Genomic DNA, 22,259 nt, shown 5'->3' on the forward strand with positions numbered 1-22,259 from the left:
TTCCCGGGCGTGCGATGGAGCTCAGCCCCCGACAGCGCCTTCCCTGCGTCTACGCATCCTGCTGACCATACCGATACGGAAGCATCACATCGTATTGCGGATCCTGGCGTCGACTTGGGGCCTTCCGATTCTCCGTCTTCTGCCTTCTTCTCCAAAAAGCAGTCCTTGTCCGCCTTTGCGTCATCATCCGACAGCCGCGCTGCTCTCGACCCTAAAAACCTGTTTGGTGTCGATGTCGGTCGCATGACTCAGGCCATGCAACAAGCCATGCGATCGTTAGAAAGGAGAAGAGGTGCTCCTTATACTCTCGTCACCAACAACGAAATTGCCAATGTTGATGCCAACGATGACGACGCCAATAGCGATGTTGGTGCAACACCTCCGCCTCCAGGCACCACCGCTCCTGGAGACACAAACGCTGTCAATGAAAGTTTCGAGCTTATCGCCGAGCAGCCTTTAACATTGCGCGTCATGCTCAAGCCATTCGAGGTGTCGGACCAACCCGATTGCGAGACGCCAGGTATTTTGGCCGACGATCGCAACCCACTCGCCTCGCAGCCCACACAGCCGCAGCTCCACGACCCCATCACTCAGGGCATCCTCACCGAGCCAGCAGCCCGCGCTCTTTTTGACCTGTTCATGCACCACTGCAACGCTTGGAGCGGTGTTTTCGATCCCTCGCTCCATACGCACGATTTTGTGAGGAAACGTTCCTCTTTCCTCTACACCGTGTTGCTCTACGTCGGCGCACGCTATTCAAAAAGGCCAACGGCACATCACCTCCTTGTGCGCGAGCAGCACAACGAACATGTCTCCGAATCTGATTGGGACCTAGCCTACCAAGACGCCTTGACGGACCGTTCGCAAAACGCTGCCGATGAGTACGCACTTCAGGTTCGACGTCGTATCCACGATCAGGCTCGACAACATGCTGCACGAGCCTTTGTCGACGGTGACCGAACCGTGTTGTGCTGCCAAGCTTTCTTCATCCTCGCTAGCTGGAAGCCTCTTGATGACGGTCTCAGTGTTATCCAGGTCGGCTACGCGTTTCGTCTTGCCATGGACATCCAGCTGCACGCCGAGATGCCCAATTGCGTCAAGCCCGACGAGTCCAACCTGGACCAAGCCGGTCGGCAGCAGTACAAAGCCGTTCAGAGACGCTTCCGCAACCGACAGAGGACATTCCTCATGCTTTTTGTTCAGGACAAGTCGCAGCAGATTTCCAACAAGATTACAACCCACTCGATCTCGGCTGACAATGTCCTCATTCGACGATGTCAGACGTGGTGGAAACATGATGGCTCGATCCCAACCGATGCCTTTGTATGTGCATCCGCCGACATACGCCGTATTCAGGGCAAATACGTCGAGCTATATGATCGCATCCAGGCGCTCACTTCGGCCACCTCGGATGGCCCGAGCATTATGATGCCCGCCTTTCTGTCCGATTTGTATGAGTGGAACGCCCGCTGGCACGAAGCGCTTGGTCTGCGCGAGGATATGGACGAAGACGCTCACCTCGACGAGGCTGCAGCATACTCTCGCCGATGCCAACGTCTATGTCTCAAATTGTGGAAGGACAACATCAAGACTTACGTTTCATCGCTCGTGCTCAAGTCGAGCCTGAAACAAGCAGCTATGCAAGAACATCAGGAAATCGTTCGCAACCACCATCGTCGCTCAACGACACGCGAGAAGGAGGATCGCGACTCAGTTTCAGGTAAGTCGCATCTCTCGAGCGGTCTCGAACCGGGCATGGTCAACCTCATGGCTATGCCTGCCTTTTGGCCGTGTGTCGAAGGGGCTCGGGGAGTGCTCGAAACAGTCTGCGCTTTCCCGCCCGAAAGATTGCTCTCTGCGCCCGATGCGACCATCATGCAGGTCACGCATGCGGCCGTATTGCTATGCAGTCTGGCTACGTTGAAATCTCAGCCTCCGTTGGGACCAGGATATCTGAGGTCCAACATTCAGCTCATTGACCAGACGAGTGCGGCCTTCAGACGAGCCAGCATCACGCAAGAGGATACGGTATTGCACATCGCTATATACTTGGAATCCTTGTTGAGGCCAAAGAATGCTGCTCCTACACATGCTGCGGGCGCCACACTGAATCGGACTAGTGCTTGGAAAGCGAGTAGCAAAGGGGAAGCTTTGCAGCTCGGAAGCTTTCTCTCCGACAGAACGGGCCTGCGCGGACAAAGCTCCTCTCTGTTCAACAATTGTGGGTCCGTCGGAGTGGCATCCAACCCTGGTGGTCAAGGGCAGAACAGTATGCCGAATAGCGGAGGAGCCATGGGTGGAGGCGGTGCAACTTCCAACCTCAACAGTGCTGGCAATGGCTTTACTCAATTCACGAATTTCACCCTGCTCTCCAACAACACGGACATGTTTTATTCTGGCAGCAACAACAACGCTGCGCCCACACCAAGGTGGTTCAACAGCAATTCATCTTCCACAACGGCTGCTGGCGGCGCGCCTGCACAGGACAATTTGTTCTTCAACAACCCTAGTAGCGGAGGTGGGTTTGACAGGGAGGGGCTGGATGCGATCGCTTCAGCTGATGGAGCTACCAGGCAGAATGGAGGTGAAGCAGGCGTTGACATGACCGGTGTCAATTGGCCCTCTGCGATCAGCAGTGGTGCGGGAGGTAACAGCGCGGGTCCATGGAACAGTCTCATGTTTGGTGGCGCCGCGAGTGGCCACAGTGGAGCAGCGATCGGCGATGAGGCGTATCAACCAGCAGGGGGCAGTGGGGTGTTTGGGCAACAAACACAGACACATGCACAAACGCAAAATCGAGAGCAGCAGGCGGACGAAACTCTGCGCATGCTGCTGCGCTTCCTCGACGGCTAGGTGCACGAGCCTCTGACCCTGTCGTCTGCGTCACACAAGGCAGCATCTCGATGTGACAATCACGAATCACAAATGTCAGTGTCGCTCACGCGCGACATATGGAACAAGTTCAAACAAGTTGATTCGGGACAGAGAGGGTTTCGTTTTGTCTTTCGATCGAGGTGCACGTGAGCTGAAGGATGATTTGTGGGTCCGACGCTGGTGAGGCGGGAAATTGGTTGGTTTTGCGGGTGTTTAGACGTATTGGAAGGGTGTGGGATGACCGTGTTGGAGGCTGATACCTTTGGTCTGGGTGAACGGGAAATTGGTTGGTTTTGCGGGTGTTTAGACGTATTGGAAGGGTGTGGGATGACCGTGTTGGAGGGTGATACCTTTGGTCTGGGTGAACTCTCTGACGCCTTCGACGCCGTTGAATCTGCCGTAGCCGGAATTTTTCCAGCCGCCGTGGGGCATGACGGGGTCGTCGTGGACGCTTTGGGCGTTGATGTGGACCTGGCCGGCGTCGATGCGGTCTGCGAGTTCGAGACCCAAGGTTTGGTTCTTGGTGTACACGGAAGCGGCGAGACCGTATTCGGGGGTGTTTGCGATCTCGACGGCCTGGTCGATCGAGTCGAATGTGATGATGGAAAGCACAGGACCGAAAGTTTCTTCGGTATAGATCTTCATGCTCTTGTCAACGGGAGCGAGCACGATTGGTTGAACCAGCGCACCATCAAATCCAGCATCTCCAACGACCACCTTGGCACCCTTGCTGATTGCGTCATCGTAGAGCACCTTGAGCCTGTCCGCCGACGCAGCGGTGAACAGTGATCGTAGCGCATGCTTGTCCTGCATGCCCTGCGCGAGCTTGGCGGTGAAGATATCGCGGTGGGCATCAAACAGCGCGCGCAGCGTCTGCTCGAGTTTCGCAGCCACCGACGAGTGGACGAGAACATTGTTGACAGACATGCAGATCTGATTGCTGTTCAAATAGCCTCCGAACAAGATGCCGTTGGCAGCCAGGTCCAGATCCGCATCCTCGAGGACGATCAGAGGTGCCTTGCCGCCCAATTCGAGCACGACCGGTTTCAGGTATTTGGCAGCGGTGGAGGCGATGATTCGACCGACACGTGTGGAGCCGGTGAAGTTGATCTTGCGGACGCGCGGGTGACCCACCAATGCCTCGGTGACTTGAGGTGCATGTGCGGGGTCGACGTGCACAACGTTGAGCACACCCTTGGGCAAGCCGGCATCGATGAGAAGCTGCGCAACACTCAGGTGGACTCGAGGAGCGAACTCGGACGTCTTGAGGATCGCCGTGTTACCCGCAGCGATAGCGTAGAGCACCGATCGCAACCCCAAAATGAAAGGTGCGTTCCAGGGCGCAATTCCCAGTACCACACCAAAAGGTTCGCGCTTGACGATCTTCATGGCACCATCGTCACCCGGCGGCAACACCTCGCTCTTGAGCGCGTGAGTCATGCTCTCAGCAGCCGACTGGATGTGACCCGTCGCAAGCACCGCGAGCTCGAATCCTGCCATTCCTCGAGAAAGTACCGTTTCAGCCATCGTGTTGGCAGCATACTCGGGGACACGTTCGAGCAGAAGCGAACATGCTTTCAGCAGAATCTCGCGACGTCGTGAGACTGGCGTCGCCCGCCATCCGGGCAAGGCAGCCTGCGACGAAGCAACCACATGGTCTACGTCCGAAACGGCGATGCTGTGCACCTTGTGGGTTACCTCACGAGATGACGTGGACGGTTGATCGGTGCGATAGACCGCATAGGTGTGCGAAGGGGTGAAGGGCGCATTGTCGACAATGCAGGGGAGGGTTGGTTGGTTGATAAAGTTGATGGTGGCGCTATCGGCGATGGTGGTAGACATTTTCGCGGATGAACAGATGAGACAACGTCAACGAAGTGTTTGGTGATGGAGGCGAGGAAGTGAAAACCCGGAACAGGAACAGGAACAGGAACAGGAAGCAAAGGGGAGAGGGATCGAGGTGAACAACCAGGTAAAATAAGGCACACTTATATACACACGGTTGCCCCGCACAGACAATTTTGACAGGCTTGCAGCTCTCAGGGTCCAACCACGCATGGGATGCTTTCGCTGTTTCGCCTGTGGACGCTGCCAAAATTTTGACGATTCTGTTTCGCCTAAGGTCTCGTCTCCCCCACCCAAGCCGCTCCACGCAACCATCGTGAATGGAGAAGCAGTCTCTTGTCACCCCACTCAAAGCAATACGCAGAGGCGTCTCAACAGACGCATGACATTGTCGAGATCGAGTTCAGGATTGAGTGAAAAGAGCGGCTGACGCACCCATCAAGCTACCCTGTGTGGCGACATGTGAGTTGCGAGATGAGCAAGACGTGAGACGCACGACTGGCTCCTAGGCGAGAATCTCGAATCTCGAATCTCGAATGCCGCCGCATCAACCCTAACCGCTGCCGCGACTTCCGTCCGGCATGAACGACCAAGTCTTGGCCTCTTTTGTACCGCTTGTCCTCGGCTCGCCTAAGGACAGTGCTATGCATGTGCGATGTTGGGTCATATGATTGCTCTGCTTAGCTCGCATCCATATCGATACCTGTCTTTGCGGCTTTCTCAGAGAGGTAGTCGACAGCAACGGCGCTTGCGAGCGACAGACTTGTTTCGACACCAACGTCGTGCGTGTGTGATGATGAAATCTGAAATGGGATCAAGTATTGCTGTCGCTCTAACATTTCAAGCTTGTCCACCGTCACACGCCACACCACGGGATTCACGGATCGTGCCTCGTGTTGTGGGTCTTGGGTCGTGCGTCTATTTCGTAAGAGACACGTGATGCTGAGGCTGCACTAACGTTAATCGTGAATTTCAAGACACGAAACTCGATACGGCCGTAAAGACACGAGAGGGTGGAGAGTGTTACTTTTGATGTTTGCTGCGCGCATATGGACGAAAGAAAGGCGTTGATCTCGATACTTTGCTTTCGACCCTGCTAGAACCAAGACAACTACTCAGCATCACCATCCAGCAGCAGCAGCAGCAACAGCCAATAGCGCTAGCTCATACACGTTGCACGCATCCGTGGCGACCTGCATCGCAATCCTCATCGGCTCTTTCAAGCGCGAATCAACGCTCTAATCCAAGATGGCGACGACGCAAGCAACCGCAGCGACACGAACGCATCTCACGCTCAAGGGATCTACAGCGCTCGTACACGAATTCTTCAACTACTCTGTGCAATCCATCCTATACCAGCGCGGTATCTATCCATCAGACGACTTCAAAACGGTCAAGAAGTACGGTCTTCAGATGCTCACGACTACGGACGATGGTCTGATCGAGTACCTCGATACCGCCATGGCGCAGCTCAAGACGTGGCTCGAACGTGGCGACGTCACACGACTCGTCGTTGTCATCATCGAAAAGGACTCGGGCGAGACACGAGAACGATGGCAGTTCGACGTCGATGTCATCAACACACCTCTCGATGAATCCTCAACGCCAGCATCCACCGAAAAACCCAAAAAGACAGACGCACAAGTAAGAGCCGAAATTGCTGCCATCATCAAACAGATCACCGCCTCGTGCACCTTCCTACCAGTGCTAGACGAACCATGCGCCTTCCAAATTCTCGCATATACCAACAAAGACGCCCAAGCTCCTGCAGAGTGGATCGATTCGGATGCAAGACTGATCGCAGAAGGTCAGGCAGAACAGGTCAGATTGAGGAGCTTCTCCACCCATGTTCATAGAGTCGACGCAATGGTCGCTTACAGAAGGGATGAGGACGACGAGTAGACATGAAAAATCACATTTTTACAGATATGTTCGGCTCAATTCCGACAGCCTCACATCTCCCAGCTGCAGTTTGGTATTCGTTTGATGAGATAACCACGTTTCGCAGATCGAACCTTAGCTTTCGCCGCCTGTCTCTGTTTCTTCAGTCCAGCTCATCCGGTTCCAACCACGGCTGCCGTTGCCGTTGCCGTTGCCGCTGCCCAGCTCCACCAGTAGATCCGTCAGCTTGAGCACCCGCATTACGCGCTCTATCCTCAGCTGCCCGCCTCAACGTCTCGCGCATATCCTCTCGAATACCCGAATGCGCCTGTTGCTGCGACTCATCCATCGACGGAGGCTCTGCGAAAAATTCTTCTCGATCACTTACGATGGGCGGACTGGACATGATGCTGTTGATGACTATGCCGGCCGGCCCTGTTGCCCCTGTCGTACTGGGCGTACCTATAACATGCGCGGGATAGGTCGTCGAGGTGACCGTCGTGCTCGTCGCCGGTTGCGGATGAATTGTCATGGTTGAGACTTCTGGTGAGTCGCGTGGAACTTGAACGCCTTGGTGCATATTGTGATTGAATGACGAGGCGAACGGATTGGGTGGAGACGGCCAACCGCCTGGAATCGCTGTAGCTCTTGCTGCTGAAGCGTCAGAAGTGTTGCCACCAGACGAGCCTTGAGGCTGCTGTGTTGTAGTGTTGCTGCTTGACTGTTCCTCTTGACCTTCCGTGGGCTTGACAATGCTGATCCTACAGACCGGGCACGTTCCATGCATCCTCAGCCAAGGCACGAGGCAATCGACGTGGAAAATGTGCCCGCAAGGCATCGAGATGAGATCTTGCTGCTGTTCATCCGCATCCTCGCCTTTCTCTCCACTACCATCCTGCTTGTTCGCCTCTGATGATGGCAGAAAATCATCTTTGCACGTCGGGCAATCCTGGTTACGCGCCTTTTGAATCCTTTGCTTGTCTTCCAACGTGAACCGCTCGAGCTTTTCGATGACGTCCTCAGTTGCAGGTGGAGGAGCAGTTGACCCTTGCGTTTGCTCCATGAGCTGGCTGATAATGTCATCCAGCCCTTGCTGGCCAAGCACATAGTCTCCCCATTGGCCGCGCGGTCCTCCGCCCTGGGCACCCGCTGCAAGAACGTCGAGCAGAGAGCCGCCTTGAGCACCAGGCTCACCGAACAGACTGGTGAACAGGTTGCGCAAGGCAGACAGCTCTGGGGGAAGATCGTTGTTCGGGCTACCAGCGTTAGTGCCTGAGTCTCGACTAGATGGATCATTGCTTCGATCAGGCTGGTGAAACGTGCCACGGTTGTCGTGATTGAAATGACGGCCGTCCGCAACGCCGCCGGCCCCACCCATGCCATCTTCGTGGAAGTAAGTGTCAGGGCGTGTGGCAGGGTCGTCGGTGGAGTCCGCTCCGCCAAATGCAAATCGCAGAAAGTTGGATAGAGTCGGTGGCGATTGCAAGTTGCTGTTCTGCTGTTGTCTTTGGTCTTGTTCCGCTTGTTGCTCAGCAGCTCGCTGGTAGGGGTCACCGCCGCCGGAGCCATACTGAACATTCCATTGAAGACCAAAAGGTCCAAATGATGTCGTGCCGGATCTCGTCGTTGTATATGGACTCTGATTGCGACCGGGACTGTCTGCGGCAGTTGCAGTTCTTGGATTCGAATCTGACGAGCCAGGCGTGTGGGGGCTTCTCTGGGCAGCCCTGCCAGTAGCCATAGCGGTGAGCAAGTGGTTGAGAAGTCCTCCACCTTGTACGGAGCTGAGACTGGCAAAATGGCCAGGAAGAGGTATCTCATCGTCTTCATCAGTTTCGAGCGCGAAGGACATGCCGTCAGCTGCTGAGTTCTCGTCGATGATCTCAACAAACTGACCATTACAGCGCGGGCAAGTGGGATCAGGTGTCATGAGTGGGCGAATTTCGATGCCGCACTCGTGACAGAAAGCCATCTGATTGATTGAGCTCGAGCGCTGTGTTGCGGAAGCAGCATCTTCTCCACCATCGCCGGAGCCAGAGGCTGGCGGATTCATCTTGTAGTATGGTGCTACTCTGCCCGCAGCCGTCTGACAGCTGATAACGACGGCGCTGATTGCTGGTGGGCAATGGCTGTAGAATACGTTGAGCCGATCGCTGTGCTTCGTACACGATATGCGATGCGAAACTTGAAAGGAGAAGGAAAGTGCGAGGACGACGGCTTGATAAAGGTCGACATTGGCCGATCAGGCGATTGACAGTCAAGTGACGAGCTTGAGCCATGTAATTGGGGTGCGGGAAACGGAAGACGTAAGCGAGCTCGCACTGCATCTGCCACTGCAAAAATGCGTGAGCTGATTCACGATTGATTGTGTCGCAACTGTGCTGCTGCGCTGTTCAAAGCGACTGCCGCCTCACAGCAGCACGACATCCAAAAAGTGGAGGGTAAGGATTCACCATTCATACAGTAATTCACGATTCAGACGTGCAACACGAACATGGAAAAGACACATAACGTTAACATCACGGATCGTGAATATCGATCGAGCATCGTGACCAATCAATGATCGGGGAGTGGCGCTGAACCACGAGTCACGACTCGCGGCCCAGTCGTGATTGCAGAAGGCGTCAAGCTAGCGGCATAGATCCGTGTGTGGGATCTCAACGAATCTGTTACATCAAGGCTTTCGCAGCCGCTGAAGAAAGACAATAGCGTATGTGGCATGACTTGTGTAGTGAGGCTGCCTTACGTCTTGCGCTGTTTTGTCGGAGGGGAGCAAGAATCCTCCTCTCCGTTTTGATCCGCCTGATTCGTTGGCTTTGCAAAGAAAGCACTGAGCTTCAACTGTTTGCCATCAAAGGCGCCTCTTCCAATGCCTCCCTTTTGTCGTTTGACATGTTCGAGATGTCGGATGTCATTGGCTCTGAATAACTCCGTCCCAGGTCTGGCCAGAGCTGTTACTGTCTCTGTGCTCGAAAGCCGAGCTTGTACTTTGAGACTAAACATGCCCGTATTGGAAGCAAAGGGAAGAGACCTTGGTTGACCCGAAACCTGTGTGATTGTGGTCGGAGGATGCGTCGCTAGAAAAGTGGAGATCCACATACCGTGAGAGACAAGGAGAATGTGTGGAATACGTACTGGCTGTTCCTGGGACGAGGAGGCCAGAGCGGAGGCAGCGTTGAGCCACTCCAAGCCTACTTTGTGAACTCTTGTGGCGAAGTCGGAGCGAGACTCTCCACAGCCATGGCCTTTAGGATAGCCGGGTACGTGGACACCTCGGCGAGTGGACTCTTTATATCCAAAATCCTTTTCCGCCAATCCTGCATCGACAATCAACACCAGTCCCGGTCCCGAGCTTGTGTCAGTAGCTAGCTGCACTCTTGACCCTTCTGCAATTGCCTCCTCTAGCACACCGGCGTTCTGGCCTTGGTCTGACGTGCAAGCTCGATGCACAGCTTCGGCTGTCTTTCGTGCTCTGCCGATAGGACTGCATACAATCAGTGTTGGCGGTGGCAGATCGAGATGGGATACCCGAGGCTGCTTTCCAGCGCTCGCTTCGATGCTTGTTGCTTTGTTTACTGTAGGAAGAGTGGTGGACCATGTGTAGGCGAGGGCATCGATCTGAGCTTGGCCGAAAACGGTGATGGGCGAATCGGTGACGCCTTGAAGCAAACGGTTCAGGTTGCCGGTAGTCTCGGCATGTCGGATCAATGTGAGGATGGCATTTTGTTGCATGCCCGTCTGCCCGCCCCAGCCGATCTTGCTGAATGAAGGAGTGACGACAGTGTTGGCGCATAACAACCCCGGTGGCGCGAAACGAGTTGCTACTCTTCTCAGCTTGCTTCCGGCGAATTTTGAGCTGTTTTGATGCGCTTGAAAGTATCCAAACGTATAAGTCCCGTGAGTTCAAATCATGAATCGTGAATCACGATTTGATAGCAAGTTGTGAGTGGGTCGATCGATCTCACACTCCAAGTCCTAACATAAAAATCTTAACGCTTGACGAACCCGCGCTCTCTGCGAACCGGGAACAGCTTCACGCTTCACGCTTCACGCTTCACGCTTCACGCTTCGGGTTTCGGTCGAGTCATCGAGTCAGAGAGTCACGAGTGATGAAGCAACAATCACGAATTGTCAATTCACGACTCAAAATTTGCACAAGCAAAAAAGAAAATTTGGAAGGCAAAGAAAGACTTGGACAGTTCTCCATTCATAATCGTGAATCACGAATGCGACAAGACCCTTCCTTGTCCGGAGGCAGACGAGGCAAACGAGCCAGACAAGAGATAGTGATTCCAGCAGAGCTCTTCCTCCTTGCTTCTCTTCTTGGACATCGTCCGACGCATCCTCTCACTCATCGATAGACTTTTGCCGGCCGTCCCACCTGCCTGTTCGCATTTCTCGATCACGATAGAGCAGATCACGATAGACCAAGTCGCACTCGCCCACCATGACCGAGGCCATTCACTCGCAGTACGATTCGATTCTCATCCTTGATTTCGGCTCGCAGTACTCGCACCTCATCACACGACGATGCCGTGAACTCAACGTCTACTGTGAGATGCTTCCATGCACTCAAAAGATCAAGGATCTCGATTGGAAGCCCAAGGGCATCATTCTCTCCGGTTCGCCCTACTCGGTCTACGATGAGGTAGCTCCACGCGTTGACCCGGATGTCTTCACCGCCGGTGTTCCCGTGCTTGGAATCTGTTACGGCCTGCAAGAGATTGCTTGGAACCACGGTGGGAAAGTCGATCCTCACGACAAGCGCGAGTACGGCCACGCGATGGTCGAGGTCGTCAAGCACGGCGTGCCGCATCTCGATGCTCTTTTCAAAAACTGGGAGGGCAGTGTTCAGGTATGGATGTCGCACGGAGACCAGCTCTCCAAGGCTCCTGAGGACTTTGTGGTGATCGCAAAGACGCCCACCGCTCCGTTTGCTGCTATGGCTCACAAGAGCAAGCCCATCTACGGTGTTCAGTTTCACCCGGAAGTCACCCACTCGTTGCGTGGTGTCGAGCTGTTCGATAGCTTTGTCGACATCTGCGCCTGCCGACGCGACTGGACTATGGAAACGTTTATCGACAAGGAGATCAAGCGTATCCGCGAGATCGTCGGTCCCAAGGGTCAGGTTCTTGGTGCCATCTCGGGTGGTGTCGATTCTTCGGTCGCTGCTAAGCTCATGCACGAAGCCATCGGTGACCGCTTCCATGCCGTCATGGTCGACAATGGTGTGCTGCGAACCAATGAGGCCGCCCAGGTCTACGAAATGCTCTCCAAGGACCTCGGTGTCAACCTGACCGTCGTCGACGCATCCGAACAATTCCTGTCCAGGCTGAAAGACGTCGAAGACCCCGAGCAAAAGCGAAAGATCATCGGCAACACTTTCATCCACGTCTTCGAAGCCGAGGTCGCCAAGCTCGAGAAGCAAGCTGAAGACGAAGAGGCAGCAGCGTTGGCGGCTGGAAAGCCGCAGGAGGCCAAGGGCAAGTTCGAGTATCTGCTCCAAGGAACCTTGTACCCGGATGTGATCGAGAGTATCTCATTCAAGGGTCCTTCGGCCACCATCAAGACGCACCACAACGTCGGAGGATTGTTGGAGGACATGAAGTTGAAGCTCATCGAGCCTCTGCGCGAGCTCTTCAAGGATGAGGTGCGTGCGTTGGGCAAGCTGCTGGGGATTCCGGCCCATCTGGTTGGACGACATCCTTTCCCTGGACCTGGCTTGGCCATCCGCATTTTGGGACCAGTGACCCGCGAACAGGTCAAGATTCTTCAGCACGCCGACAGCATCTACATTGACGAGATTCGAGCAGCGGGCTTGTACGATCAGATTTCGCAGGCGTTCGCCGTCTTGTTGCCTGTCAGGGCGGTCGGTGTTCAGGGAGACAAGAGGACCTATGACCAGGTGATCGCACTTCGTGCGGCAGCTACCACCGATTTCATGACGGCCACTTGGTACCCCTTCCCCGCCGAGTTCTTGTCCAAGGTCAGCAACAGGATCACCAACGAAGTGCAGGGCGTCAACAGGGTCGTTCTGGATATCTCGAGCAAGCCTCCTGCTACGATCGAGTGGTTGTAGGCGTCAAGTACAAAAAAATACAGCTGTTGCATCTGCTGCCGATTCTCTGTCTTTCACTCTTGTCACTATCTCGTGTCTGTTTGTTTCACACTTTGCCCGCATAGACCAGTGTCTTTTCTAACAGTGGTCAGTGGGCGTGGGCGTGGGCGTGTGTTTTGAAGGCTCGTTCTTGATCAGCGCCGGCGAGCAGTGCAATCTAGGATGAGCGCGACGCGATCAGCAAAGCTTATTTATTTCTGAAGCACTCGAAAGACATGACGGCAGCCGAACCACCTCTTTGCCAATCAATTTCGCCCAGTCTTCTTGCTATTCTCGCCGATCCCTTCTCCTCTGCTTGCTCGGCCGTTTGTTGAGCATCCTGAGTGTCTGTGCACAGGAACTCCTCGATATGCTCCAACAGCCGTCCTCTCTGCTCGTCCAGCTCCGGATTCAACCCCTTAATGTACTTTCTCCCCCCGGGCTTGGTCGAAATTACCACGTTGATCCTAGCACCTTTCAACATCTCCTTTTTGGCTTTCCCCAGCTTATGCGCTAGATCGTTCGGACTGACGCTCCAAGTGAGCTGCACCTCCTTGCTCGAGCTGGTGCTGTTAGCTGCTGTCTGGTTGAAAGAGCCATTGTGCGATTTGCGTTTGAGGTTTCGGAGACGATCGAATTCTTCCTTCTTGTCGATCAGTTTGCAGATCGCGAATTGGACCAACTGCGAAGCGTCGACAGTCGAAGGCGGAGAGGACGGGTCGTAGTCAATCGTAGCACGAGAGCTTTGTGCGGGTGCTACTTGCTGGAGGAAGAATTTGGTGCGGTCGAGTTTGGCGAGGATCTGACGTGTGTTGAATGGACCTGCAAGCGAGCCAGTTTTCGGATCGACCAGACGGACGTACGACGAGAGCGGAATGATGGCCTCGTCTCGAATGGGGCCTTTTGCGACTGATGCTTCAGATGAGGCTGTCGATTTTCCCGAGGACAACAGCGGAGCTGCCGAGGCGCATGGTGTGGTCGAGAAGAGTCTTTCGTGGGGAGAGGAGGACACTTTTGACCAACTAGAGACTGCTTGTGGAACCACCGTCAACACAATTGAAGGTCGAGGCAGGGGCAACGTAAAGCTGCGCATAGCTCCTTTGAGAGCACCAGCTGCCTGAAGCGATGCCCTCATCCTGTTGCAATGATGCAGATGTGCAAAGCCAGCGTTCTTGTTCGACTTGGCCCTGTTGAAGGAGGCTTTCGAGGTTCCGACCAAGAGCTCCTTCTCACGTTGACCAAGCCGGGACTCGGGTAAGATCCACGATTCACAATTCGTGATTCGTGATTGCATTTCCACCTAAAGGTCAAAACGAAACGTGACGCGACGTAACATTTTGTTCTTACCCCACGCCGCGTGCCATGCCCACAACTCGTGACTCAAAGACTTGTGACTCTGCGCTCGTGCCTGTATTCTGCCTCTCCAGAGACGCGTCTCGACAGAGACCAACACCAGAATCACGAATCCTTCACGCTTTCAAGTTTGACCACAATCATCATCATCATCAACAATGTCGCGGCCAACATCGTCACGATCTTCACCAGTAGCATCGTCTGCTTTAGCCGATGTGCAATTACCATCGCCACCAAAGTCGAGCGTATCGGCTGTCGTGTTCTCGCCCACACCCTCCACCACCACCTCCATGCTCATCTCTAGCTGGGACCATGATGTACATCACTATAGGATCGATACCACCAACATATGCACTTCCGGCACCGAAGCTGTCCACAAGGTGCAAGTGTTCACGCACGAGGCGCCAGTCCTCGACGTGTGTTTCATCACTCCCGACCTGGCCGCATCGGGCGGAGTGGACCGTCGGCTTCGACTGTTGGATTTGAAATCGGGCAAAACGATGATCTTGGGCAAACATGAGGATAGCGTGTCGAAATTGCGATGGTGTCCACTCACGAGGATGTTGATCAGTGGATCAGCGGATCGAAGTATCTGCTTCTGGGAGGTCAGCGAAAGTGAGCAAGGAGGAGCAAAACTGTTGAAGAAGCTCGATATGCCGGATAAGGTGATTGCGATGGATGTTTCACCACCATTTGCTCAGGCAACCAATTCAAACGACAAGATATACTCAGCATCTTTACCTGGACAGCCACATGCGAGAGATTCAACACCGCGCCTAGTGGTAGCTATGGCCGGACGACACGTTTTCGTCTACGATCTAATCCCTCTTCGCAAGGCCATCGATAGCGAGCAAGCAGGAAAACTAGTGAAAGAAAGAGATTGGCAGCCGGATCAGCAAAGAGAGAGTTCGTTGAAATTCATGGCGAGGGATCTTAGGTGTATGCCCGCAGGCGATGGATATGCCATGTCGAGCATCGAGGGGAGGATTGCGGTCGAGTTTTTCGATCCAAGCGAAAAGGTTCAGGCGATGAAGTATGCGTTCAAGTGCCATAGAGAGACAGTCAAGGAGGGTGACGAGGACGCCGCAATTGACGAGGACCAAGAGCGTCTCGAAAAACCGTATGACGTCGTATATCCCGTCCACGGGCTTGCTTTCCATCCAAGGTGCCTACTCTCCCCGCTCGCGCTTATCTCAGCGAGCCTCAGCCTCAACCGCGTCGCTGCTCCAGAGGTCAAAATTCACTTACCCCCACTCCTTGTCCCTTGCTCTCTTTACACAGACACGGCACATTCGCCAGCCTCGGAGGCGACTCGATCGTCAGCGTCTGGGATGCAGCAGCCAAAAAACGCATCCGACAGTATGCAAAGCTGTCATCCGCGGTTACAGCAGGTGCCTTTGACGCTTCCGGAACGCTGCTATTGCTCGCAACAGGCAGTGACAAGGTGGATCACACGCAGCAAGCCGATGAGAAGGACAAGGTGCAATTGGTGCTCAAGTGCAATGCTTGGAACGAGTGCAAACCTAGACTCAAGTCTTCCAGCAGCAGCGGTAAGAAGTGAAGAGTGTGAATCTCGGAAAACACTTGCGACGAATGTGAAAATTGTACAAGTTGCTTTTCTATCTGTTCTCTCCGCTTTCTTTCTGCGACGAAGAAATGGTGACAAGAGGGGTGCACGAGATGACGGATCGAGGTCAGCTCGGTTGAGCGATGTGGGCGGCATGAGCCTTGGCAGCGCTCTGCAAACTGTTGGCAAACATGTTCAACAGGAACGCTTGGTCTTCCAAACCGACGGAAACCCGAACGAGACCTCTCTCGACGCCAAACTGTGCTGCCCAGTCGAGCTCGCCGTAGTGCGCCAGGATGGTGTATGGACTGGCGAGGGTGAGGTTGGTACCCAAACTGGGACCCTTTGCGCACTGCAGTGTGTCGTAGAATGCCTGACTAGCAGCTTCGCTGTGAAACGTGATGGAGAAAAGACCTCCATATCCTCCACTGCCTTGTTGCTCGTCGTCTGCTTCTCCGCAGCGGTTGGACGACATGTCTCCCAGAGCGCTAAACGCTTTCTTGCGACGACACACATCGTAATTCTCCCTGGTCTGGTATCGAGGATAAAAAAGATCCTTGATCACCCCAGGCCATCTACCCTGACCCTGTCTTTCGCTCCACAACATGCTCGTGACCGCTCTTGTGTTGCTGTCGATCTTGACGATTCTGCGTATGAAATCGCGCGAATTCCTCTCCATGAAGATGGCATCCTCGTCAAAGTATGTGTCTTCGTAATACGCGTGCAGCGTCTGCTTCAACACGGCGTAATGTTGACCCTTTGGATTCAGCACCATGCTTCCACCCATGACATTGGCATCGCCTGAGAACACTTTGGTCAACGAGCTCACCAGGATATCAGCGTACGGTAGCACTTCAACATTGACAAAGTTGCCGATGGTTTCGTCGATGCAGACGAGGAAATGGTACTGGTCCGCGAGCTGGCGAATGCGGACAAGGTTGGGTGATCGAAGCAGGGGGTTTGAGGGGAACTCGCAAAACAGCGCTAGAATGGGTGCAGAGCCAGACGATGGTTGGCATTGCGCCTCCAGGAGTTGTTCGAGCGAGCCGAGGTCTGCGTCGACGCCCAGGCCAAAAAAGTGGCAGCCAGGACCGAACTTCTGCAGGATCTTGAGCGTGTCAGTGTAAGGAAAGCCGAAGCAGACGCTTTTTCCCACTTTACGTGGGTTTTGCGCGTCAAAGGCGAGCTTGGGCGCAGCATGCATGGCCAGTTGATGCGCGTGGAAGATCGAGCTCATGCCGCACGGAAAGAGGAAAACATCGTCCTCGGTGACGCCCGTACCCGTTCGACCGGTCTCGCCTACCTGGTCGCCGGGTGTCTCGGCGGCGGTTTGTTCGTTGCGATCGGACAAGAGGGTGCCTGCAATTCGACGACGCAGCGCAAGCTTGGCGGAAGGAGCAGATGTGAGTGGCAAGTTGCGACCATAGCGCTCTTCGACATAGGTGACGAGGTCAGAAGAGGCAGATTCCGAGGCATCGTGACCGGTGGCAGTAGCGGTAGCAGAGGAACGGACAGAGGCGGGAGTGACACCAGACAAACTCGAGATGCTTGCGGACATAGCTGCCATGTCGTCGGCGTCTGCTGTCGAGGGACGTTGCAGAATTCCGCTGCTGGTGGGCGTCTGTGGCAGACTCGAGGTGGGTGAACAGGAGGTGTTGTTGGGCGTGGCGAGGCCGGAAGCGGCCGAACTGTTGGTGCGCGTGTAACGGTTGTAGAAACGCTTACCAGCCGAAGCTGCGGACGACGGTTTTTTGTAAATGTCATCCGTAGAGCTGGCTAGGTTGGAAGAAGGGTTGGGCTCGTTGGAGCAAGTTTCGATGCCCAAGGTCGGTGTCGGCGTGTTATCTTGTTCAGCACCACCGTTCTTCGACTGTTCCAGCAATGAAAGGCAACGCTCAGCCTGTCTGCTCGAGATACCATCGCCACTGTGCTGCCAAAAGGTCTTTGCGAGCGCAAAGACATGTCGAGGGAAAAAGACAATAAAGATGTAGTGCGCGGTGGTGCTAGAAGCTTTGAAGTGTTGAGCTTCAAGCTGCTGATCCGAGACGTGTTCGGCGGTGCTTGAGCTAGAGTTGTCGGTAGCATTTGCATTTTCACTCGTTGGGTTGGGGGCAGAATGCTCTAGCATCGAGAATCGAACGATACGGATGGGCAGTGGCTGTTCGCAGGTAGATTGAGTGCGCATAAAGTCACGACATCGCTCGGCGATGCGAGCCGAAGGAAAGAGGATACAGTCCTCGTCAGGTTTGGCAAACTTTTTACACAGCAAGCTGGCAAGTCGCTGGATGGTGCGATGAATGAAAAAGCGAGGATAGCCTGTCTCCATCGAGTTGGCAAGACGACCTTCTTCGTAGTCGATGTTGTCGCTCCAGAGTGGCAGCGACACCGAGACCGCGTGGTCGATATTGGCGGGTATCGAAGTGCCAACCGCATAGTCGCTCTTGTACGCGGCTGCACCGTTGGGCGGTGGCGTTGGCGTTGGCAGTGGTACGGAAATAGCCATCTGCGTTTTTGTGATGCTTGTTGAGCAAAGGTCTGAGGACTACGATGGTGGGTGTTGATAAGTGAGGTGGCGGCGATTGAACGCTCGTGCAACTCGGTACAGCAGAGTACAGCCCGGCACAGTAGCACTGATCAAATACCACACACTTGATTGATAGTGACTCACGCACATCACGCATGGAAGTGTCGGAAGACCCACAATCACAAATCACAAATCACAAATCACAAATCACAAATCACAAATCGTGAATCTTCTTGTGGGGCAGCCGCTCAGCAAAGAGTCGTAAGTTTGTAGTGCACCGTGGCACACGCACAAGGCAGCACGCAGAGAATTTTGTAATGTTACTTTTCTCTAGATGACAATGTGAATCCACCGGAAAAACGAAAGTCACAGTCGTGAGTGACGAATCGTGAGTCGTGGGTCGTGAGTGAAGAGCGGAGTTAAGCGTCTAAGTTGTCTAAAATACCGAGTCATTGGGCCTTTGTTCGCCACCAACCTACACCATTTGGACGAGCCATCCCATCAAAACGATGCTCTCAGTACAGCAACAGCCGCCACCGGCGCTTGCTTCAAGCACGCTTCCGCTCGAATCCATCGCGCGCGCTCTGCCAGATCAAGTGCCCGAAAACGCACCCGCCCACTGTCCAGGAACCGAATCCGAACAAGCAGGCAAGGCCGACGCGTGCGCAGGCTGTCCGAACCAAGATGCGTGTGCTTCTGCACCTAAGGGACCCGATCCGGATCTGCCTCTGATCAAAGAAAGAATGTCGAGGATCAAGCACAAGATCCTGATCATGTCAGGTAAAGGTGGCGTGGGCAAGAGCACCTTCACTGCGCAACTGGGTTGGGCGTTCAGCTCGAGGTTCTCGGGTAATTCCGTATACGAAGACCATGTTGCAGAAGAGACCAAGCATGCAGCAAACGGCCAAGGTCAGCAAGCGGCGGATTGGGATGCGGAAAAGCAGGTGGCCATCATGGACATCGACATTTGCGGTCCTTCGATCCCGACCATCTTGGGCCTGGCCGGACAGAGCATACACTCGACCTCACAGGGTTGGTCGCCCGTCTATGTTTCGGATAATCTATGTGCTATGAGTATCGGATTTCTGCTGCCTTCAGCTTCGTCAGCTGTGATCTGGAGAGGACCCAAGAAGAATGGACTGATCAAGCAGTTCCTCAAAGACGTCGATTGGACTGCTGGTCTGGAAGAAGATCAAGACGAGGAGCATGAGAACCCAGCTGTGTCTTCACTCGAATCTGGATGCGTACCTATACCCGACTCTGCCGCTGCGGCTGCCGCTGCTGCTACTTCTACAACACCACCGACGCTCATTGATTACATGCTCATCGACACGCCGCCCGGCACGTCCGACGAGCATCTTTCCATCGTGTCCTACCTGAAGCAGTCTGGCATCACCGGCGCGATCCTCCTCACCACTCCACAAGAAGTATCACTCCAAGATGTCCGAAAGGAAATTTCATTCTGTCGAAAAATGGACGTGCCCATCTTGGGCATAGTCGAGAACATGGCTGGGTTCGTTTGCCCGAGCTGCACCGGTTACAGCGAAATCTTCTATCCAAGCACGGGCGGTGCAAAGGCGCTTTGCGACGAGTTGGCGTTGACCTTGTTGGGCAGCATTCCATTGGATCCCAGGATTGGCAAGAGTTGCGACTTGGGCCTCAGCTTCTGTGACGAGTATCCGGATAGTCCGGCGACCAAGGCGTATTTGGAGGTTATCGCCAGGGTCAGAGCGTTGGTGGATTCGTGACGAGTCGTCACGCGCTCCGTTTCCCGCTGTTCGTTGTTTGTGCTTCCTTCTCTCACTCGTCACTACCGCATAATGCTCTTGCAATTGTAATCTTAGTTTCCCGTCAATCGTGAATCACGAATCCTGATCGGTTTGCAATCACAAATCATTCATGATTTCTTCTTTTCGTGCACGCTGTGATCACTGTTTCAGCTCATTTTGTCTCGTGGCTCTGACGCTGTCGGTTGGGAGAGTCGATGGTCTAAGTTGTTCCGATTGATATGCATGCAGTGCTGGCAACGTAGCAGCTGCAGTCCGAGCAACTCTATTCTGTGATCCTCCAAGAGACATTTCCCAAACCGTAGCCTATGTGGCACTTTTTTTATTTGGTGGACCACCCTCGGCGCCCACTTGCTCACTCTCCTGCTCGTCCTCCTCCGCGATCCCACTCTTTCTCTTCTTTGCGCCCCCCGCTGGCACAGACGGAGTTGCCGTCCTACTCGCACTCCTCCTCTTCACACCCACGCTAGCCGTCCTCCTGCCTCCATCACCAGCAAAGCTATCCGTCAAACTCTTGGCCGAAAAATGACAGCTAGCATGGTAATACACAACCCCAGAGGCATCTTCCACCTTGATAGCGTTCAACCAGACAAATTCTTCCTCGTCCTCACTCCATTGTGATTTAAACGGTTCCTTACATATGCCGCATGGTTTGGCTGCCACCTCTGCATCGGTGGGTGCAATGACAAAGGTTTTCAAGAATGTTTCTTTCAGTGCCTTGTCCTGTGCTGCGGTGAATGATCTGCCGTCGCGGTCAGCTGCGTTACTCGAAGTGGGTTTGCTCGCAGGCGCCGTATCGTCAAAGCCTCCGCGGATGAAGCTCTCGAGGCGGTCGAACCAGGAGCGCGATTGCCCACGCGCGGCAGAGTCTTTGGCTCGTCGATTTTGGGTGAAATGCCAGTCAAGATGGTCGTCCATTCGCCCTTGGCCTTTGCTGCCCGTCGGGTAGCGATTGGCGCATTGTCGACATTGCAAAGGCAGATGCCTGTGTAGAATCAGTTCGTACGACGAAGCTGGTTCGCGGTTGAATTCTTGTCCAGATGTTTTGATATCGAGCGCGAGGATGGCAGCCACGTAGTCTTCGTCCTGGTCTCGCTCGACAGCGGGTGGCGGAGTAGCGGCTGCCGAAGTGGTGGTAGATGAACCAGGCAGAAGGCCGGCTTGCATCAGTGACGCAAACAGGGACGCAGCTGCGTTGTGGGTGGGCGGTGCTTGTGCAGCAGGTGGCATGGGCGCAGCTGCAGTCAACGTGGCAAGTGCCCCTGAAAGGTCTTGCGGGATGAGTGGTACTGGTGCTGGGGCTGGGGCTGGGGCTGGGGCTGGGGCTGGGGCAGGGGCTGGGGCAGGGGCTGCTGGGGCTGGAGGAAGCGGCTGGCCGTGCATCGCAGCTGCGTGTCCCATGGGATTGGATCGTTGCGCAGCAGCCGAAAGACTATCAAGCTGAGCGTGGATTTGAGCCATCTCGTCTGCGGACAAATCGGCGGTGAGGATGACTTGCTTGAGCTGAGCAAGCGAGTCAACTCGTTCGTGCAGAGCCTGATCGGAGGGGTTGGCAGCCAGCGACTGACCATCTACCGCAAGCAACCTGTCGATGGTTTCGACGGCCTTAGACTTGGACCGAGCAGCATTGGCGCGCGGATCGGCGACAGCCGCCGTGGAGGGAGCTGCATTGGGTTGAGGCATGCCTTGGCTACCAAACAGTGCGCGTTCGATGCTCCACTGTGCATTGTCGCCAAACAAAGGACGCGCACCGGGACCAGCCGTCTTCCACGTAGCCAAGAGCTCTTCCATGCGCAACTTTGTCGGTTGGTCCACCAGGCGATACGATTCGAGAAAGATGGGAACGATGCGCGCCGACCAGAGCTGTGTGTAAGGGTGGCCGACGTTCTTGGAGATCGAGTCAAGCGTGTAAAGAGCAGGCAAGCGGATGCTGGGGTGCGATTGCATAATGTGATCATCTAGGCATTTGGCCACAACGGCCGACATGCGAGCAGCATGATCGTGTGCAATAACGGTGAGATTGGTGATGATTGGCTTTGAGTTGAACGTCAGCGACTTGAGGTGCGAGTTATACATGGTTGCAAACACCCCGGGATCCGACCCGATGTCGACAGGAGGTGGAACATAGCCATATTGTGGCTGTGGCTGTAGCCCTGGTGCGCCATAGCCAGGCTGAGGAGCACCGTACATCTCAAACGAGGTTGGGACCTGAAGGCAAGAAGCGACGTCAACGAACAATGGCGACACGGATCGCGAGCAAGCTAGCAGACCAACGAAGAACAAGAGCTAGCACAAAAAAACACGGCTTGGGACCACAGAAGGACGTGCTGG

General features: G+C 54.6%; 11 protein-coding genes across 11 annotated transcripts; 5 read left to right on the forward strand and 6 right to left on the reverse strand.

Annotated features, from left to right (window-relative positions):
• On the forward strand, nt 1-2,853 carry UMAG_10578 (uncharacterized protein; the record flags this gene model as incomplete). Its single annotated transcript, XM_011392225.1, has 1 exon — nt 1-2,853. A coding segment is annotated over one exon (2,853 nt), but the record flags the coding sequence as incomplete, so codon positions are not given.
• A 324-nt stretch (nt 2,854-3,177) lies between these two features.
• On the reverse strand, nt 3,178-4,716 carry UMAG_04046 (uncharacterized protein; the record flags this gene model as incomplete). The annotated part of the gene is made up of 1 exon (XM_011392185.1): nt 3,178-4,716. The coding sequence occupies one exon, from the start codon at nt 4,714-4,716 to the stop codon at nt 3,178-3,180; it is 1,539 nt and encodes a 512-aa protein (XP_011390487.1).
• Nucleotides 4,717-5,967: 1,251 nt separating this feature from the next.
• Nucleotides 5,968-6,621, forward strand: UMAG_04047 (putative spindle-assembly checkpoint protein; the record flags this gene model as incomplete). Its single annotated transcript, XM_011392186.1, has 1 exon — nt 5,968-6,621. One exon carries the CDS (start codon nt 5,968-5,970, stop codon nt 6,619-6,621), a length of 654 nt encoding a protein of 217 aa, XP_011390488.1.
• A 142-nt stretch (nt 6,622-6,763) lies between these two features.
• UMAG_04048 (uncharacterized protein) lies at nt 6,764-8,653 on the reverse strand (the record flags this gene model as incomplete). The annotated part of the gene is made up of 1 exon (XM_011392187.1): nt 6,764-8,653. One exon carries the CDS (start codon nt 8,651-8,653, stop codon nt 6,764-6,766), a length of 1,890 nt encoding a protein of 629 aa, XP_011390489.1.
• Nucleotides 8,654-9,342: 689 nt separating this feature from the next.
• UMAG_04049 (uncharacterized protein) lies at nt 9,343-10,332 on the reverse strand (the record flags this gene model as incomplete). The annotated part of the gene is made up of 1 exon (XM_011392188.1): nt 9,343-10,332. The coding sequence occupies one exon, from the start codon at nt 10,330-10,332 to the stop codon at nt 9,343-9,345; it is 990 nt and encodes a 329-aa protein (XP_011390490.1).
• Nucleotides 10,333-11,047: 715 nt separating this feature from the next.
• UMAG_04050 (putative GMP synthase (glutamine-hydrolyzing)) lies at nt 11,048-12,679 on the forward strand (the record flags this gene model as incomplete). Its single annotated transcript, XM_011392189.1, has 1 exon — nt 11,048-12,679. The coding sequence occupies one exon, from the start codon at nt 11,048-11,050 to the stop codon at nt 12,677-12,679; it is 1,632 nt and encodes a 543-aa protein (XP_011390491.1).
• A 226-nt stretch (nt 12,680-12,905) lies between these two features.
• On the reverse strand, nt 12,906-13,832 carry UMAG_04051 (uncharacterized protein; the record flags this gene model as incomplete). Its single annotated transcript, XM_011392190.1, has 1 exon — nt 12,906-13,832. The coding sequence occupies one exon, from the start codon at nt 13,830-13,832 to the stop codon at nt 12,906-12,908; it is 927 nt and encodes a 308-aa protein (XP_011390492.1).
• Nucleotides 13,833-14,208: 376 nt separating this feature from the next.
• UMAG_10579 (uncharacterized protein) lies at nt 14,209-15,611 on the forward strand (the record flags this gene model as incomplete). The annotated part of the gene is made up of 2 exons (XM_011392226.1): nt 14,209-15,215; nt 15,332-15,611. The coding sequence occupies 2 exons, from the start codon at nt 14,209-14,211 to the stop codon at nt 15,609-15,611; spliced, it is 1,287 nt and encodes a 428-aa protein (XP_011390528.1).
• Nucleotides 15,612-15,744: 133 nt separating this feature from the next.
• UMAG_04053 (putative cystathionine gamma-synthase) lies at nt 15,745-18,120 on the reverse strand (the record flags this gene model as incomplete). The annotated part of the gene is made up of 1 exon (XM_011392191.1): nt 15,745-18,120. One exon carries the CDS (start codon nt 18,118-18,120, stop codon nt 15,745-15,747), a length of 2,376 nt encoding a protein of 791 aa, XP_011390493.1.
• A 530-nt stretch (nt 18,121-18,650) lies between these two features.
• UMAG_04054 (putative nucleotide-binding protein) lies at nt 18,651-19,889 on the forward strand (the record flags this gene model as incomplete). Its single annotated transcript, XM_011392192.1, has 1 exon — nt 18,651-19,889. One exon carries the CDS (start codon nt 18,651-18,653, stop codon nt 19,887-19,889), a length of 1,239 nt encoding a protein of 412 aa, XP_011390494.1.
• Nucleotides 19,890-20,234: 345 nt separating this feature from the next.
• Nucleotides 20,235-22,004, reverse strand: UMAG_04055 (uncharacterized protein; the record flags this gene model as incomplete). The annotated part of the gene is made up of 1 exon (XM_011392193.1): nt 20,235-22,004. One exon carries the CDS (start codon nt 22,002-22,004, stop codon nt 20,235-20,237), a length of 1,770 nt encoding a protein of 589 aa, XP_011390495.1.
• Between the last annotated feature and the right edge of the window lie 255 nt (nt 22,005-22,259).

This window comes from Mycosarcoma maydis, chromosome 11 (assembly GCF_000328475.2).
Source record: "Mycosarcoma maydis chromosome 11, whole genome shotgun sequence".
Classification (NCBI taxonomy): domain Eukaryota; kingdom Fungi; phylum Basidiomycota; class Ustilaginomycetes; order Ustilaginales; genus Mycosarcoma; species Mycosarcoma maydis.